The sequence below is a fragment of the Pleurodeles waltl genome, chromosome 9 (genome assembly GCF_031143425.1).
Source record: "Pleurodeles waltl isolate 20211129_DDA chromosome 9, aPleWal1.hap1.20221129, whole genome shotgun sequence".
In the NCBI taxonomy this organism is placed as follows: Eukaryota; Metazoa; Chordata; class Amphibia; order Caudata; family Salamandridae; genus Pleurodeles; species Pleurodeles waltl.
Window position 1 is genome coordinate 980,947,787 of NC_090448.1, and position 20,348 is coordinate 980,968,134.

General features: G+C 51.2%; 1 protein-coding gene across 2 annotated transcripts in view; it reads right to left on the reverse strand.

Annotated features, from left to right (window-relative positions):
- The window catches only part of IFT43 (intraflagellar transport 43), a 179,244-nt gene that overhangs the window by 105,863 nt on the left and 53,033 nt on the right, over positions 1-20,348 (reverse strand). For both annotated transcript variants that reach the window (XM_069208441.1, XM_069208442.1), the window contains one exon: positions 18,806-18,870. In XM_069208441.1, coding sequence (XP_069064542.1) covers positions 18,806-18,870 — 65 coding nt within the window. The remainder of the gene's footprint in view (positions 1-18,805; positions 18,871-20,348) is intronic.

Genomic DNA, 20,348 nt, shown 5'->3' on the forward strand with positions numbered 1-20,348 from the left:
ATAGCTCTTCCCCCAGCAGTTCGTCATACCCAGAACTGCACAAATAACATATTTGGCCGTGTCCAGCCCATCATGAAAAGCGTGGGCTAAAGAGGTCCATAGGTCTTCCGGGACCACCATCAAAATCTTGCTGGTATGCGGGTGTGTGTCACCTATCACCAAACAAAAAGGATTTATGGATATCAATGCTGAATTGGCAGAAGAAAACATGCACTTGCCAAAAGCCCCAACCCTCTTGGACTCCCTTGCAGGAGGAAAATGGTTGGGATTCAAGTTATTGGTCGAAGTCTGTACAATAACGATTTCTGGGGTGGAGTGCTTGGTGAGAAAACCTGGGTCACCAGTCTGACATCTGGCTACTTGCCTATTCACAGGCCAGCAAGAACAAGGCTGTGATCAGGTAGCCAACAAAATATCAGTGAAGGCATCGTGAAAAGAAAGGAAGTGCTTGGACGCAGCTTTCCCAAGCTGTAAGGACTCTGTTAAAACATCTGTTCTGGTCTCAGCCGAGGGTAGCAACATGATAGTGCCTTAGCAGTCCTCTGAACTGTGACTGCAAATGAGACAATCTCTTCCACTGGTGACCCAAGTAGCGAGTTAAGCTCTGTTTCAGATGAGATGTCAAGCTCGCTGGCAATCTGTAAATCAATGTATTAAGACATCATCAGTACTGGAGAGCAAACCATCTCCCTCCACACCATCATAGTCATCCTTTGGGAGAGCCTCCCGCTCCTGCATATGATCAGGGTCAGAACCAAAAAGATAATGGCGCCTCAGCTTCACGCCTCTTTAATCCACCACCAAGCACTCTCTACCTCTGTCTCACTTCTGCAGGTTCTTTTCCATGTCTGCATTCTCCCGTTAGCAGTGTTGTTCTTTCTTTCTCTTCCCCCTTCTTTCCCCTTTTGTGTTTTTCTCTGTCTTGCTCTGGATCAAACTTTGTTGAGGAAAAGTATGTGCTGGTCCCCAAAAATGAGTGCTGGTGGTTACCACGTGCAACCACTGGATTACAAACAGCACTGGCAGAGGCACTGGTTTAGAGTCAGGTTGCATGACAACAGGTTGCTCTTTGTGACTTCGTAGTGCGACATCGACCAGGCTCAAGCCAAAGTCGTTCGGGCCCCAACAGAGGCGCTGGCACCATATCTTCTACAGGTAGGTGTTAACAATGGTGAACTTCTTCGTTCAACGGCTGATTTTCCAAAACCGTTCATTGTAATTGATTGAGCGCCTATTACTTCAACTCGCCATCCTTGTTTAAATCCTGTCTGGTTTTAAAATGTCACCTTCAACAACTTTTTCAAAGAATTTCTTAAGTAGGATCAGAAAATATGCATTTAAAACTTCATCAAATTATTTACCTGTTTAACCCAAAATGTCCCATTTCTAATAAAGGTATAAATAAATGCAACCCTTTAAGTACTAGCCAGGATTTGGCGAGTTGCGATTCATATTGGTGTTCCGCGTTCATTTTAGCTCTCGGGCCTGCGTTTAATTTCTTTTTAATCTCACCACAGATTCTCCAGCTACAGATAATCAGCAGGGCAGCTACCCTCGGCTCTCAGACAGCTTGTGGTCTATCCTAAAATACACTTACAAACCAATGCAGAACTCTATTATGTTAATAGGAAGAGTGGGAGTAGTGCATTTCCAAGATCAGGACCTCAGTGTAAAAGAACAGTACCGCTTAACATGAGTAGGCCGCCGTGTTACAGCCCGTTAGTGATTCTTGTCTTGAATCTATCCTCGTGCTTTGCTGGACGTAGAGCGCCCTCTGCTGTTTATCACAAGATGAGTACCTTTAAACTGCTGAGCTGAGTCCCCTCCACCCACAACCGCAGCGAAGCTCCCATCAGGCAAAATATAGGCTCCCTGCTTCCCCTCAAATTCTTGTCACTCGTGGTATCACGGTTCATTGGTGACGGAACCCCTCCACCACCCTCTCCCACAATAACCCAGAGTTTTCGAGCCACCGTAGTTTTTGTATTGCTTAGAGTGGGAGTAGATGGGTAAGAGGGGGCTCCTGCACCCCAGATACCGAAAAGTTGTTAGCGCCCAGAGTCCGCTAAAATCCAGCGTGCGCTCCAGAGCATCTGTTCAGCAGCGCTGTACTGACCGGTTGGGTCGGTCCACTGAACACCGGGTGTCGACAAAGAAATGCCTCAACGACTCCAGTGGGGCTCACGGGCTCGTCAACGTACCAAATGCCAAAAGTTCAAGTGGACACAACTCTGTCAAAGACGGAGGGTGGGGGGGGGGGGGGGGGGGCGCACAGAGAAGAGGTCACTGCGCTCTAGCGTGGTTATGATGGTGATTTAAAGTTCCCAGGAGAGTGACCGTGAGAGCCTCTGAAATTTCCAAGGAAGTGAGTGCCTTTACTGAGAAAACTTAAAAGGTGTCAAAAATCCCCAATGACAGCACATTTAATGCTGCCTAAGACAGTGGCTGCGAGAGCCTTGGTGACCACCCAAGAGAACAGTTGTGAGGCTTTCAAACAACTTCAGGGAGATTGTCTGCGAGGACATCCAGCAGCTCACAGGACAGCAGATGTGAGGGCTTGCACCCAAGAACGGCTTTGGAGTGTTTCGTGGAAGCAGATACAAGGTACCCCAGTGTTCCCATGAGATCGCTCTATTAGGTAATGAGATACTCTCAGTCGCTATTCTGGAAGGCCAGTGATATCTTCACAATGCTATTGTCTGGGCTCCAGGGGACCCTCAGAAGAGGACAGGCCTTTGGCAGAGTGACCGACCGCACTAAAGGTCATTACAGGCACCGTCTCCAAACCTGAATCTTTCATTGACAAATCATTGTTGTCAGGTGTCTTAGTCTAATCAGCTCAATGAAAGCAAGACCACAACATACAGAATGCATTATGGTCTCATATGGAATGGGATTCAGAAAACAGCTGCATGGAGGTGGACACCCTAGGCTTTGATCCATCAGCACCTGAGAACAACAAAAATTGGCAAACCCCACTCCTCCCATTCCACCTCTTGGAAAACACTTTTTTATGCCACTTAAAGAAAGCTTACAATTCAGTTGATCTTTGCAAGCTGTAGAACACACTTAAAATTCAGTTATAAACATTTTGCCTCATACAGTAGGCAGATTTGACATGGGTCCCAAGCTCACTGTGCCACTGGTTTCAAGTTAGCCTGGGTGACGAGGTTGATGCCCTGAAACTGGTCCCAAGATGCTTGTTTTCGGTTCAGGAAAGACCTGGCCTGGCAGTTCAGGCCGGACTGATCCTATTGGAGAGCGGGGTCAAGACTGATTTGCATAGGGCTAGGTCCAAACTGGGGTGGCATGGTGGGCAAAAAATGATGGATTAAACGCAGATCTGTGACTGGGGGTGAATGTTTGCTTTGTTCAGCATCATCTGTTTGTTTGTTTGTGTTTTTTTTTTTTGCGTTGCTCACCGTAAGTGGGAAGGGTATGCTGAGGCGTGGGTCCTGTGCTCACTGTGCCAATGGATTCAAGCTAGCCTGGCTGATGAGGGGTGATACCCCAAAAACGTTCCCAGGATGCTTGTTTCCAGTCCAGGAAGGACCCAGACTGGCAGTTTGGGCTTGACTGTTCCCATGAGGTGCAGGGTCAAGACTGATTTTCATATGGCTGGGTCCAAACTGGGGTGGCATGGTGGCAAATAAACAATGGATTAAACCCAGATCTGTGATTAGGGGAGAATGTTTGCATTGTTCAGCATTCCGTCCATCATGATTTTTTTTTTTTGTACATGTAATGCGGCAGTTGCACTACTCAGCTGAGGTATCATACTGTAACTGGGACAAAGCCACTACTTCTAAGCATTGGTATTATACCTTAAAACAAACAGTATCAACGCTGTTTAGCAGGCCGCTGTACTTGTAATGGAGCAGTGGAGAACTCCCCAGCAGGGCTGCATGCTCTGAATCAGACAGAAAGAGCACTTCTTAGCGGAGTTTGCATGGGGTACTTCGTGCTCACTGGACGGCAGCTGTGAACATCTCAGCGATCACAGAGGTGGAGCTATCAGAGATACTCAAGACCTCCTAGGATTGGAACGGAGTCCCTCCTAAAGCTCCTATGCAAAGAACTGCCCCGCAAAGCTCAGAGGGAAGTAACCCTAAGGACCACTCAATTCTCTCATGAGAGCAGATCTGAGGGTTTCTCACAGATGGTTCATGGGCTCGAGATCTGCGGTCCCCCTCAGATAACCCACAATAAGTTTTGCACCCCAAAGCCCTCAGGAGTGCCACTTTGAAAACACCCATTCACATATGAGGGCATGTCTAGAGGTATCTCAGAGCTCTGAGAGTTCCTTAGAGCTACCTTTGGTGCAGCTTTGGGAGACCATCGCACTCGCAGCCCTCAGAGATTGACATGGTTGGAGCTGTGAAAGGCTCCTGGAGCTCACTGGACTGCAAATGTGAATGTGTCCCCAAAACCCTCAGGAATGTAGCAGTGAGAAGTTGTTACTGCTCCAAGGAGAGTGGCTATCAGGTATCACAAAGCTCCCACGAGGACGCCTGTAAGTGGCGTTGATAGCTCCAGGACAACAGCTGGTGGTGGACCTCACAGCTTTGAAAGAACTTCTCAGAGGGTCTCACCGAGATCTTAGAAGAGTAACTCAGAGGGTCTCTCAAAATAAGAACTTATCATATTCTCCCTCACAGCACTTGTGCATCAGATACAGCAGTGACTAGTCTAAGGACTCGAGGCGGTATGGCATTTCATGGGACATCAGGCCACACCTGACACCTCGAGGCAGCCAGATAACCAAATCTACGTGAGACAGATTAGAATCCCGGAGGGGGCAGCTCAAGTGTTCATCCTTCCAAAGTGCATACAACGAGGGTCACCGACTTGGGTAATAACAACACCTTCGACTTTATCCAGCCAATGAACAGGTCGGGCTGTGGCGCACGAAATACTAAAGGAGTACGACGCAGGCGCCATTTTAACCCCATTTAATAAAAAGTGCAAGATACGTGGCCTAGATACAGTAAGCTAATTGTTGCCCACGTGGTATGTCTCCCTAGGACACAATATGGACATTGGTGCACAAAACACCCCGCCACGTGAATACCGATTTATACCAATTAATGAATACTGGGGAGGTGTAGTAGGGCTGGGTGGTATCGGAGGCCTAGCCTGGCAGGAAGCAGGAAGGGTAAGGAAGACGGCAAAAGGGCTGGGCTTTGAGCAAGGCCACGTTTACGACCGAGCCAACTCTCTCTCCAGAAGTTGAAGTTCTGGTGGTAGGTCACTCACAAGGGGAGCGTTAGTGCTCCCCGGGGAGAACCCTAGCAGGCCGGGCGTGCGCGCGCAGGAGGCCCGAGCTCCTGCGCATTAACACCGGTAATTGATACGCGCCTCGCGGCGGCCCTGCCACCCCCATGCCCTTGGCACGTGCCAACTGCGGCGCCGCCGGAGGACGGGAGAGATTTATTTGCAGACAGCGAGATGGACAAGGTAAAATTGTCAGGAGGAGTTGTTGGAAAGTAAAATATATTGTGACGGATCCACTCGGGCCGTCCATCACGGAGCCGACAGATCACTTAGTGTCAATTAGAGCTGATGAACGGACGCGTCCCCTGGTCCTGGCCCTGAAATTAATGGCGGTAAAGGGAGGGGGCGCCGATTGACTGCTGACATTGAGCGCCAAGTCCTGAAGGTCCCACGTCTCCGAGGAGGTGTGATGGGGGGCTCGATTAGTGGGGCTAACCCCCAAAACCAGACCTCTCCTGTTTAATTGGCTTAACGCCTCCACTTGGCTTCATAGTTACCCAAGCAGCCACAGCCCACCTACTGTACAGGAACTGGACCCCCGCCACTACTTCTGTTCTGCCCTGAAGTTAGAGGTGCACGAGTACTGGTAAGGCATCAACCCTTGCACATAGTGGAGAAAAGTGGGCTACTAAATAACGACACGACCAGCCAAAAAGATGGGGCCCTTCCGGAGGAAGATGGGGCAAATGTTTTTGTTTTTTGTTGCCACCACGCCCCAAGTGCCCTTTTGCTGCTTCCATAAACAGTCCAGCGCCCCGCTGCCCCTGGTACCAGGATTCCTGTGGAACAAATGAATAATTGTAGAATAGCCCTGGGAGGTTGGAGAACCATTCTTTGGTGAAATGTAATGTCTCGACAGGCAAGCAGCTCTCAAAGGCAGGTAAAGGTAGGGTAGAATCAGCCACTAGCCAGGGCAGGGCCTACCATCTGTAGGATTTGCCTACACTATGATCCATTATTTTAGCCTTCCACGAGAGGGTGCTGGCCTATCACGCCCCAGCCTAGCTGCACTGCTACGTCACAGCTCAGCAGGCTCCTGCTACAATCTACGCTCACAGTTCACTAGTGGGTTTGTCAAGCTTTAAGCTCAGTACGTGTTGGGGGCGGACGAGCCACTGAAACCTCAGGCTAAGCTTGAGCCTGAAGCCTGGGTCAGGATCAGCTAAAAAATCCTGTTGGAATCTCAACCCTTACCGATCCAATCCTGTAAGTGCCTTCTGCCTGCCAGAGTGGCATAGAATGTAGTAGAGTGGAGTGCCGATGAGTGTCATACAGTGGAGTGGCGTGGAGTAGTGTGTCGTAAAGTGGAGCAAAGTGAATTGGTGAACAGAGAGGGCGCAGAGCGTTGTAGAACGACACTGAGTGGAATAAAGTGTCAGAGTGGATGGGCATACAGTACAGTGTCGGAGAGTGGCATAGAGTAGAGTGGCATAGAGTGGAAGGATGTAGAGTTGAGTGCAGTAGAGTGGAGAAAAGTGTCATGCAGTGGTGTAGAGTGGGGTAAAGTGTTGTGGAGTAGAGTGGAATGGCAAAGACTGGCGTGCCGTGGAGTGGAGTACAGTGGAGTGGCGTAGTGTAGAGTGGAGTGAAGAGTCTTAGACTAGAGTTGAGTAGAGGAGTGTAGAGTAGAGAATGCTTAGAGTGGAGGGGCTCAGAGCGGCAGAGTGGAGTGGCATAGAGTGGAGTGGCATGTCACAGAGTAGAGTAGCATGTCAGAGTGGAGTGGGCGTGTCAGAGTAAAGTGGAGGAGTGGAGCAGCATAGACTGGAGTGGCGTAGAGTGTAGCGGAGTGGCATAAAGTCAAGTAGAGTGGAGCGGAGTATCAAAGAGTGTCAGAGCGGCGTACAGTGATGTGTCGTACGGTGGATGGCAGTGGAATTTCGTAGAGTGAAGTGGAATAGAGTGGAGTGTGTGTTGTGCCATGGAGTGCCGCAGAGTGGAGTGGCATGTCAGAGTGGCATGTCAGAGTGGCATGAAGTGGCACAGAGTGGAGAGGAGTAAAGTATGCATGGTGTGGTAGAGCTCTGCCAATACAGGCAACACATTTTCAACTGAAATGACCATTACATGTGCACAGGCATACTGTTTTACTGATAAACCTATAAAGCACACAAACAGTAACTTGTAGAAATGGCACTGTCCAATATATTGATTTGTTTTGAAATATTTGTTTCCACCACACCTTAGAATTACAAAAAAGGTACTTCATTTTTGCTTTCCTAATTCTGATATATACGCCTATGCAAGAGCTATTGGCTTTGCCAATGTGTTTTAGCCATGTTGTATACCAGTGTGTTTGCTGTTCAGCATGGCTAAAAGTTAGTGGTGTGATGGAGAGCGGTGTGGAATAGAGTGTTGAAGAGTAGAGTGGCGTACGGTGGAGTGTTGTGGAGTGACATGGAGTGGCGTAGCGTGTTGTGGAGTGGCATAGCATGTCATGGAGTGGCATAGAATATAGAGGGGGTTGTGTACAGTAGAGTATATTGGCTTGGCACAGAGTGGAGTAGAGTAGACTGTCGTACAGTGGAGTGGCATAGAGTGGAGTACAGTGTCTTAAAATGGAGTGGCATAGCGTCAAAGTGGAGTGTTGTGGAGTGGCGTAGAGAGGTACAGAGTAGAGTGTTGTGGAGTGAGTAGCGTGCAGGGGCATAGAGTGGAGGAGAGTGGAGTGGCATAGTGTTGTAATCGGGAGTGGGACAGAGTGGAGTAAAGTGGCATGCAGTGACAGAGGGAGTTGCGTAGCGTGTCACAGAGCAGAATGTCGTAGAATGGCACAAAGGGAAGTACAGTTGTAGAGTGGAATAGAGTGAAGTGGCATAGAGTGGATTATCATGTCAGAGTGGAGTGTCTTAGAGTAGAGGGGCACAGAGTGGAGTGGCATGTCGTAGAGTAGGGAGAAGTGACATGTCGTAGAGTGGAGCGGCATGTCAGAGTGGCAATTAGTGGAGTAGAATGGCGTGGAGTGACAAAGAGTGGTGTGGAGTGATCTGGAGAACTGTGACCTGGGGTGAGGTGACGTATGGTAGAGTGAAGTGAGATGGAGTGTTGTGTCGCAGAATGAGTGGTGTGTCGTGGAGTGTCACAGAATGGAGTGGTGGGGAGTAGAGCGGTGGGGCATGGAGTACAGTCCTGGTGAGTGGGGCAGTGTAGAATGGAGTGGTGTAGTATGGAGTATACATGGTGTAGTAGCTCACTGCCATTACAGACATATTTTCAATTGAAATGATCATTACATTTGAACAGACATGGGGCCTCATTATGACCCTGGCGGTAGAGAACCGCCAGGGCCAACGGGGGCGGGAGCACCGCCGACAGGCCGGCGGTGCTCCCTTGGGCATTCTGACCGCGACGCTTTGGCCGCAGTCAGAACGGGAAAACCGGCGGTCTCCCGCCGGTTTTCCACTGCCCCTAAGAATCCTCCAAGGCGGCGCAGCTCGCTGCGCCGCCGAGGGGATTCTGACAATCCTTACCGCCATCCTGTTCCTGGCGGCTCGCCCGCCAGGAACAGGATGGCGGTAAGGATTGTCGTGGGGCCCCCGTAAGAGGGCCCCGCTAGTATTTCACTGTCTGCGTAGCAGACAGTGAAATACGCGACGGGTGCAGTAGCACCCGTCGCACCTTCCCACTCCGCCGGCTCGATTACGAGCCGGCATCCTCGTGGGAAGGGAGTTTTTCCCTGGGCTGGCGGGCGGTCTTTTGGAGACCGCCCGCCAGCCCAGGGAAAAACTCATAATACCCTCCGCGGTCTTCTGACCGCGGAGCGGTATTATGGAGGGCGGCATCCTGGCGGGCGGCCTCCGCCGCCCGCCAGGGTCATAATGAGGCCCATATTGTTTACTGATAAAACTATACAACACACACATGACAATATGTGGAAATGTCATCGCCTAGTGTACTGATTTGTTTTCAGAAAATTAAAATATTTGATTTCATCACATTCCAGAGCTACGCAAAATGCGCTTCATTTGTGTTTTCCTAATTTTTATTTATTCTGAAATATCTGCACAGTTAATTTACAGAAATGTAAATGTTGTTGTGTGCTAGAAAAATACCTTTGCTTTCACACCTAGATTGTCACATAAATCCTCTCACCTTGAAGTCTGATAAAGAAAAGTAAACACCATGGTTCCTCAGAAGACAGAGCCCGACATTTGACCTTTGTCTTTAAATGGACAGCAAATGTGACAAGCTAAGAACAAGGTTTAAAGGCCTGTTTACAGAAAGGGAGCACCCTTGGAAGAATACAGTAAATAGGCTATACTCCATGGGAGGGGCCGAAGCCAAGCTGAACAGCCTAAAAAAATTGAAGCCAGCAAATAGAAAGCAAGCAAATGTGAGTTACAAAACACCAGCCCAATGATCAGCAATGGGAAGAATGCATTCCCAGGGAAGCTTTCAGAATCTCCCCAAGGTATCTTTGGCAAACCAAACAGTTACATTGTCTTTTAAGCTTTGATCTAAAAAGGACAAGGACAAATCTCAGACACTAGACGAGGACAAACCTGAGACACACTAATGAGGACATCTCTCAGACACAAGAAAGAGGGCAACAGTGGGAAACATGAATAAAGAGACCTCAGACAAATGGGCAAGGCTCACTGCCAGACAAAGAATGAGGACAGCTCTCAGCCACAGGACACTGGCAGCTCCTGAGGCACAGGGTGAGGACAGCTCTCAGACATAGGGATGAGGACAGCTCTCAGATACAAGGATGAAGACACATAGACAAGGATAGTGGTCACACAGATGAGACATCGATAAGCATGGCTATGGGACCTAAGAAAGAAGACAAAGGAAAGAGGCCTGATCCAGACATAAGGTCAGATTTCAGACACATGGAAGATAAGACTCTTCAAGGCACAGGGCAGCTCACAAACACCAGGATGAAAACAGCCTTTATTCACCAGGATGATGAACACAGACCCGGAAGATCTCTGTATGCATTTGCATTTTATGTGAAGTAGGTACCAGTGTGTGAAAATATAGTATATTTTCTCTTTAAAAGTGAAAACATTGACTGAATTGGCAGCACAGTTGAACTGATAGTACTGTGTTTGACGAGTTCTGAGTTTCTAGTCAACAACGCCTCCCAGAGTACGGCGCGGTCTTGTCTGCTACATTAGCCTTAGAGTCAAGTGCTTAACCACTGTACTTAGCTTTCAGTTTGGGTCCAATAGTAAGGAGCCCCCAGGAAGCCAGAGGCCCAAAGTAATCGAGGGATACAAGTCCTATTCCACCTAATCCCAACAGAGACCAGGACTGGCACCAGACATATAGGACTAGTAAGATTCAGAAGCATTGCGTCGTAGACCACTCCCAGACCCTGAGTGGCGGACAGCATTCTGGTATGGGGCAGAAGACCGCTTCCTTACACAGGGATGAAGACAGCCATCAGACAGGGTACATGGAAGAAAGACCGCTCCCAGAAATGGGGTGTAATCATCTCCCAGGCATAAGTGGAAGACAGCACCCGGGCACGGGGGCAAAGACGGCTCCCGGGCAGGGGGGCAAAGACGGCTCCTGGGCAGGGGGGCAAAGACGGCTCCCGGGCAGGGGGCAAAGACGAGCAGGCTCCCAGGCAGGGGGCAAAGACGAGCAGGCTCCCAGGCAGGGGGCAAAGACGAGCAGGCTCCCAGGCAGGGGGCAAAGACGGCTGCCAGGCAGGGGGCAAAGACGGCTGCCAGGCACGGGGCAAAGACGGCTGCCAGGCACGGGGGCAAAGACATCTCCCAGGCACGGGGGCAAAGACATCTCCCAGGCACGGAGGCAAAGACATCTCCCAGGCACGGGGGCAAAGACATCTCCCAGGCACGGGGGCAAAGACATCTCCCAGGCACGGGGGCAAAGACGGCTCCCAGGCACGGGGGCAAAGACGGCTCCCAGGCACGGGGGCAAAGACGGCTCCCAGGCACGGGGGCAAAGACGGCTCCCAGGCACGGGGGCAAAGACGGCTCCCAGGCAAGGGGGCAAAGACGGCTCCCAGGCAAGGAGGCAAAGACGGCTCCCAGGCACGGGGGCAAAGACGGCTCCCAGGCACGGGGGCAAAGACGGCTCCCAGGGGTCGGAGACCTGCTCACGGACAAAGGGACGGAGACCTGCTCCCGGACAAAGGGACGGAGACCTGCTCCCGGACAAAGGGATGGAGACCTGCTCCCGTAAAAAGGGACGGATACCTGCTCTCGGAAAAAGGGACGGAGATCTGCTCTCGGAAAAAGGGACAGAGACCTACTGCCGGAAAAAGGGACGGAGACCTGCTCCCGGAAAAAGGGACAGAGACCTGCTCCCGGAAAAAGGGACAGAGACCTGCTCCGGGACAAAGGGACAGAGACCTGCTCCGGGACAAAGGGACAGAGACCTGCTCCGGGACAAAGGGACAGAGACCTGCGGACAGAGACCTGCTCCGGGACAAGGGGACAGAGACCTGCTCGCGGACAAAGGGGTTCCTGGACAAAGGGGCAGAGACCTGCTCCCGGACAAAGGGACGGAGTCCTGCTACCAGACACAGGGACGGAGACCTGCTCCCAGACACAGGGACGGAGACCTGCTCCCAGACACAGGGACGGAGACCTGCTCCCGGACACAGGGACGGAGACCTGCTCCCGGACACAGGGACGGAGACCTGCTCCCGGACACAGGGACGGAGACCTGCTCCCGGACACAGGGACGGAGACCTGCTCCCGGACACAGGGACAGAGACCTGCTCCCGGAAAAAGGGACAGAGACCTGCTCCCGGAAAAAGGGACAGAGACCTGCTCCCGGAAAAAGGGACAGAGACCTGCTCCCGGAAAAAGGGACAGAGACCTGCTCCCGGAAAAAGGGACAGAGACCTGCTCCCGGAAAAAGGGACAGAGACCTGCTCCCAGACACAGGGACGGAGACCTGCTCCCGGACACAGGGACGGAGACCTGCTCCCGGACACAGGGACGGAGACCTGCTCCCGGACACAGGGACGGAGACCTGCTCCCGGACACAGGGACGGAGACCTGCTCCCGGACACAGGGACGGAGACCTGCTCCCGGACACAGGGACGGAGACCTGCTCCCGGACACAGGGACGGAGACCTGCTCCCGGACACAGGGACGGAGACCTGCTCCCGGACACAGGGACGGAGACCTGCTCCCGGACACAGGGACGGAGACCTGCTCCCGGACACAGGGACAGAGACCTGCTCCCGGACAAAGGGACAGAGACCTGCTCCCGGACAAAGGGACAGAGACCTGCTCCCAGAAAAAGGGACGGAGATCTGCTCCCATACAAAGGGAAAGCGACCTACTTCTGGACAAAGAGGCAGAGTCCTGCTCCTGCACAAAGGGACAGAGACCTGCTCCCGGACAAAGGGATGGAGTCCTGCTCCTGGACAAAGGGACGGAGTCCTGCTTCCAGACACAGGGACGGAGTCCTGCTTCCAGACACAGGGACGGAGTCCTGCTTCCAGACACAGGGACGGAGTCCTGCTTCCAGACACAGGGACGGAGTCCTGCTTCCAGACACAGGGACGGAGTCCTGCTTCCAGACACATGCATCCAGACACAGGGACGGAGTCCTGCATCCAGACACAGGGACGGAGTCCTGCATCCATCCAGACACAGGGACGGAGTCCTGCATCCATCCAGACACAGGGACGGAGTCCTGCATCCATCCAGACACAGGGACGGAGTCCTGCATCCATCCAGACACAGGGACAGAGTCCTGCATCCATCCAGACACAGGGACGGAGTCCTGCATCCATCCAGACACAGGGACGGAGTCCTGCATCCATCCAGACACAGGGACGGAGTCCTGCATCCATCCAGACACAGGGACGGAGTCCTGCATCCATCCAGACACAGGGACGGAGTCCTGCATCCATCCAGACACAGGGACGGAGTCCTGCATCCATCCAGACACAGGGACGGAGACCTGCATCCAGACACAGGGACGGAGACCTGCATCCAGACACAGGGACGGAGACCTGCATCCAGACACAGGGACGGAGACCTGCATCCAGACACAGGGACGGAGTCCTGCATCCAGACACAGGGACGGAGTCCTGCATCCAGACACAGGGACGGAGACCTGCATCCAGACACAGGGACGGAGACTTGCATCCAGACACAGGGACCGAGACTTGCATCCAGACACAGGGACCGAGACCTGCATCCAGACACAGGGGCCGAGACCTGCTCCCGGACACAGGGGCCGAGACCTGCTCCCGGACACAGGGACCGAGACCTGCCCTCCGGACAAAGGGACCGAGACCTGCTCCCGGACAAAGGGACGGAGACCTGCTCCCGGACAAAGGGACCGAGACCTGCTCCCGGACAAAGGGACCGAGACCTGCTCCCGGACAAAGGGACCGAGACCTGCTCCCGGACAAAGGGACCGAGACCTGCCCTCCGGACAAAGGGACGGAGACCTGCTCCCGGACAAAGGGACGGAGACCTGCTCCCGGACAAAGGGACGGAGACCTGCTCCCGGACAAAGGGACGGAGACCTGCCCTCCGGACAAAGGGACGGAGACCTGCCCTCCGGACAAAGGGACGGAGACCTGCCCTCCGGACAAAGGGACGGAGACCTGCCCTCCGGACAAAGGGACGGAGACCTGCCCTCCGGACAAAGGGACGGAGACCTGCCCTCCGGACAAAGGGACGGAGACCTGCCCTCCGGACAAAGGGACGGAGACCTGCCCTCCGGACAAAGGGACGGAGACCTGCCCTCCGGACAAAGGGACGGAGACCTGCCCTCCGGACAAAGGGACGGAGACCTGCCCTCCGGACAAGGGGACGGAGACCTGCCCTCCGGACAAGGGGACGGAGACCTGCCCTCCGGACAAGGGGACGGAGACCTGCCCTCCGGACAAGGGGACGGAGACCTGCTCCCGGACACAGGGACGGAGACCTGCTCCCGGACACAGGGACGGAGACCTGCTCCCGGACACAGGGACGGAGACCTGCTCCCGGACACAGGGACGGAGACCTGCTCCCAGACAAAGGGGCTCCCAGACAAAGGGACGGAGTCCTGCTCCCGGACAAAGGGACGGAGTCCTGCTCCCAGACAAAGGGGCTCCCAGACAAAGGGGCGGAGACCTGCTCCCGGACAAAGGGACGGAGTCCTGCTCCCAGACAAAGGGGCTCCCAGACAAAGGGGCAGAGACCTGCTCCCGGACAAAGGGATGGAGATCTGCTCCCAGAAAAAGGGATGGAGACCTGCTCCCAGACAAAGGAAAAGCGACCTACTTCTGGACAAAGAGGCAGAGTCCTGCTCCCGCACAAAGGGACGGAGACCTGCTCCCGGACAAAGGGATGGAGTTCTGGACAAAGGGACGGAGTCCTGCTTCAAGACACAGGGACGGAGTCCTGCATCCAGGCACAGGGACGGAGTCCTGCATCCAGGCACAGGGACGGAGTCCTGCATCCAGGCACAGGGACGGAGTCCTGCATCCAGGCACAGGGACGGAGACCTGCATCCAGGCACAGGGACGGAGACCTGCATCCAGGCACAGGGACGGAGACCTGCATCCAGGCACAGGGACGGAGACCTGCATCCAGGCACAGGGACGGAGACCTGCATCCGGACACAGGGACGGAGACCTGCCCTCCGGACAAAGGGACGGAGACCTGCCCTCCGGACAAAGGGACGGAGACCTGCCCTCCGGACAAAGGGACGGAGACCTGCCCTCCGGACAAAGGGACGGAGACCTGCCCTCCGGACAAAGGGACGGAGACCTGCCCTCCGGACAAAGGGACGGAGACCTGCCCTCCGGACAAAGGGACGGAGACCTGCCCTGCCCTCCGGACAAAGGGACGGAGACCTGCCCTGCCCTCCGGACAAAGGGACGGAGACCTGCCCTGCCCTCCGGACAAAGGGACGGAGACCTGCCCTGCCCTCCGGACAAAGGGACGGAGACCTGCCCTGCCCTCCGGACAAAGGGACGGAGACCTGCCCTGCCCTCCGGACAAAGGGACGGAGACCTGCCCTGCCCTCCGGACAAAGGGACGGAGACCTGCCCTGCCCTCCGGACAAAGGGACGGAGACCTGCCCTGCCCTCCGGACAAAGGGACGGAGACCTGCCCTGCCCTCCGGACAAAGGGACGGAGACCTGCCCTGCCCTCCGGACAAAGGGACGGAGACCTGCCCTCCGGACAAAGGGACGGAGACCTGCCCTCCGGACAAAGGGACGGAGACCTGCCCTCCGGACAAAGGGACGGAGACCTGCCCTCCGGACAAAGGGACGGAGACCTGCCCTCCGGACAAAGGGACGGAGACCTGCCCTCCGGACAAAGGGACGGAGACCTGCCCTCCGGACAAAGGGACGGAGACCTGCCCTCCGGACAAAGGGACAGAGACCTGCTCTTGGACAAAGGGACAGAGACCTGCCCTCCGGACAAAGGGACGGAGACCTGCTCCACTATTACCATGTAACATAGAATAATATTTAAATGATGACACACTGAAAGGAATACCTATCTAGACAATATACAAGCATTCAACTGTTTTAACACAACCACGACTATTATTATGTCACAAAAGCACTAGATTCAAAAGGACTCATTATGAGAATAAGATTTTACTCATATCATGGAAATATCTACATTCATCATCAAGATCATTAGACAAATCATACATAACTGGAAGTTGTCATCCGTGATGTCATTAATGATGTCATTTGAATTGTCATCAGTGATGTCATGAATTATATTATTTAAGATGTCACAGGAAATGTCATATGTAGGGGTCATAAGCAGCACATGCCAATGGTGCAAGCTATGGCTGGTTTACCTAACTGTAACTGGTGAATTTCGTGGTTTCGGTTTGGTTTTGGAACTATACCTTCACTTTAAATGTGATTTTTTTTCTGTGAATTTTTAAGATTTTTAAAACCTACTTTTTATTGAATATATGGGATTCTTGATCATAAAACCCATCCAAATGTTTTTACACTTCTCCTATTTACGTGCAACCCTGTATATGCAGCCAAACCCTGCAGCACATGGCCTTCAGCCATGCAATGGGGAATGGTCGCTGGTCCTGGCCACTAGTCAGGACCTGCACCCAACCTCCCACAAGGGAGCAAGCCTCCACTGTGCACAACCATCAGCCCTGTGCAGTCTGAGCTGGCAGCAGGGCTCTGAGCCCAGGATTATGAGGACAGTCAACCCCTGTAGAGCATGGCCAAAGGTTTTGACCTAAGGGACAGGCACTGTACCCAAACATTCAGAGGCAGCCAACCTTTGGTTTGTACTTTTTTTAGACCATGAGCAGCATGGGATGACTATAGGGCTGGCCTAAGGCCTGGGGCAGCCAGCGGGGTGCATCAAGGATTGGACACAACAGGGCCTGGCCTGCAACCAGGCTCACTGGCCAACCTTCCTCGGACAGCCTGCAGTAGCAGAACAAGGGGCCAGGGTTTCTTGCCAAAGGTTCGCAGACCTGGGGCTTGATTTCGTGAACCATGGGAGCTCCATAGGACCTACTCGGGGACCCACAAATTTAGCTGTGTGGTATGCAAACCATTCAACAAAATGTATTTATTTTTACGAAATGATGTTAGGGGAGGGTGAGAGGAAGTGTGGGGAGCTTAAAAATCTGCTCCTCCCACTTTATTCAGGTCAGAGAATGCTACTCCTGCCCCCTTCTGGCTCATTTCAATTTACTTTTCTGGATTTGAGGACCGAATCCCCAGAGACCTGTAATGTTGACTGCAATAGATTTTTCACTATTGTGACTAGGCATTTCTTCAGGTCTGCAATCCAAGCCTTGGATTTGTGGACCCAAAATGGCTATCAGGGGAAAAAACGATCTCAACAGTTTTGAATATTTTCTGAATTTCCCGCACATGGGAGGTTCGTAAACCCAGGTTCATGAACCCTCCCCGATCAACATGGAGATAACTCTATAGTTTAACCTCTTCATGCCAAGACTGAAACAATTTTTCAATGCTAGTTTCTCAAAAACTGCTGAACAGATTAACACCAAACCAAGCAAAGGGAATTCCTTTAATCAAGTTCTAAGTTCCAGTCAGCCGTTTTTTCTGTATAAAGGAGCAAAAATTGTGTGGGAATTATGATGGGAAATGTCACTTTTTTACCCCATAGTGCCTCTACAAACACACAAATAGGTACACAGACAGCCTACCCATATGTTCCACACTATTAGAAACCTGATAAGCCCTTATTCCGTAAGTGAGTCCATTAAGTCCACATTAGGGTACCACAAGCAACATTAGAATCATATGAGCATCCTATGAGCCCACAATATGTATGTGCCATACAACAAAATTGCATCCTATCCCACTACCCCACACTAAGTAACTTCATATAAACCAAATATTGGATTTTAAACCCATGTTGGAGTGCCACAGGTACAATTTCAGAATTCCATCTTATGGGCCCACACTTCCCACACTGCATGTGACACAAAAGAACCATATTGCAAGCAAGGACCTAACACAGAAGCAACACCCGCATGGCAACCATGTAATTCCCAATCTTAGCCCACATTGAGCTCACCAAAGAACCATAACCCACCCTATGAGCCCCACACTCTAGGGGACTGCATCTACCAAATGACATTACATTCCAACAGCCCATACTCAGGCAAAGCATGCAGCACATTAGGAATAATTAACCACATTGAAATCCCAAACTTGGAAAGCCCCTGCATGAGGCATATCAACAATAGCTTCAATACTCACATCGATGTCTAAGAGCCGGTAACTCAGGCACAACAAACAGCACACTAAGGCTCACATTCCACACCATGAGCACACACACAGTAAAACATGTAGCACACCAAGGATTACACACCTCCCCAACATCCCACACTTAGTTAAAACATGCAGCACAAATAGAATACAAACTCACAGAGACAGACCACACTTGGATCCAGCATGTCATACACAAAGACTAGAATCAATCTGTGAGCTCAAACTTGGACACTACATAAGAAATACTATGACTAAGCACACATGGTCACCACATGCAGCACACTTAAAATAACAACCGACTCTGAGAACCAGAACTGAGGCACAACATGCAGACCACCATGCATCATAGCCCACCACATTAGCCAACACTCAGGCACCACATACATCACACTCAAAAACATACAGCATGTTATAAGCCTTTACTAAGACAACACATACACTGTCATAACCAGCTGATGGTATAGGGCCTGATTTAGATCCTGGCGGACCGGTTCCTCCATCACAATGGTGACTGATATCCTGTTTCCCGAAATAAAAATCCCATTATATGCTATAGGATCTATATTTTGTGGGGCGGGATATCCGTCACCGTTGTGATGGAATAACTCATCCGCCAAGTTCTAAATCAGGCCCATAGTGTAGATGTTAGGTCATCACCTATGGAGTAGAGGGAAATGTCTCTTCCCCGAGGGTTCTAGGCAGCACATTATGCCTCAACCTCTGAGCCATGCTATACAATGAAAGGGAGCTCCTTTTATAAGCATAGGCATTCTTCTCGTATAAACTCTGAGCTGTCCTGCATTCACACACTCATCCTTCTGTACCCTGGGAACAGTTGATACTCACTTGGAAGATCCTCCAGTTTCATCCGCCCATCCACCTAGCCGACGAGCAGGTTTGGGTGGTAGACCCTGTTGAATATTGAAAAGAAGGAGATTAAGTTGTATTTACAGATTCCAACACATATATTAACGTTAGCTTTGCTGAATTCTCACTATGTGAAGACGCACATGCCTTTCCCCATTAATATGTGCATCATTCTCTCTTAAATCCAACCCCAATTCAGAACCTTCCATTCCCCTTCAAATGCTCTCATATGCTCACAACTACTAATATAAATGAACAGACAACTGGACTACATTCCAGTGCAATTGTAACAACAGCCTATAAGCATATCAATGTTTTCTTGGTGAAGAAGCAGGGCTCATTATGCTTGTGGAGGGCATTCTAGCCTCAGCTTCCATTCTGTCTATGGGATATCAACCTAGTTGCGAACAGTCTGGGTCATAAGAGATCACTTTTGATAGGTGTGTGAAGTTGGTTTGATCACAAAGCAGTATTGAAGATATACTCTTGGATCTGTTCTTTCAGTATCTCAATGTTAATGTAAGCAGTTAGTCTAGTTTAACTGAGGTAATCTGACAAGATGGCATTTTGTTTTCAATGAAATGTTTCACAAGAGCTTAACTTTGTTAGGTTGTGGTGACTTTGAAATCAACCAAACTATTTTAACTGCAGAGTAGTCAGTTTCCTGTTCCAGCAAGAGGGCAAACGCAGAGCAGTCCATTAGCGCAGAAGGCAGACATTTCAATAGACATCAACATAGTTGGGGCCATTTGCAAGAACTAAATATACCATGATTTTAGTGAATATTATTGTAAAAGCAAAGTTCAAGGGAAGAGAAATGGGGTTGCAAAAAACTGCTTCCCATTTTATTTTCCATAGCAATTTTTGCTCTCTGATACAGAACAAAATGGTGAATGGAAACACACCAAACTTGAAAAATGAAAGTAGACATTTATTCAAGGAAGTGTCTTTCCTTAATTTCTAGATTTGGTGTAAATTTGTTCAGGAGTTTGGCCATGTCTATGGAACAATGGAGGGAGGGAGGAACTCTTTTAGTGGGTGATATATAACCCAGAGTGACCTTCATTACGTTTACGGATGCTCAGGACTCATTTAGGGTTGGACTGGGCCACTTCTTACATTATGCTAAATTGGAGAGTGTTGCGAAGGAGCTCTGGACAGACTTCTGCCTTTGGAGTGCTTGACGGTCTTATTGGGAGGGGAGAGGAACGTCACCTATTTACCATCTTTTACAAAGCTCTTAGAGATGACATGCAACCCCAGCAATTCCCAGCAGGTGGGGCCTGGGAAAGAAAATTTGAACTGTCCATTTCAGATTTGGTTTGGGCGAGTGCGACGGGCCTTATGCGTACTGTGTCTTACAACAACAGATTTAAGCTGCTGTACTTCCATTTTCTACATCATACTTAAGTCACTCTCTACAGTTTGAATAAGATAGAGCCAGCAAAGAGAGCTAAGTGTGGGTGCTGTGGTGTGATTGGAGCCACTTTCCTTCATCTAGCATAGGAATGCCAAAACATCA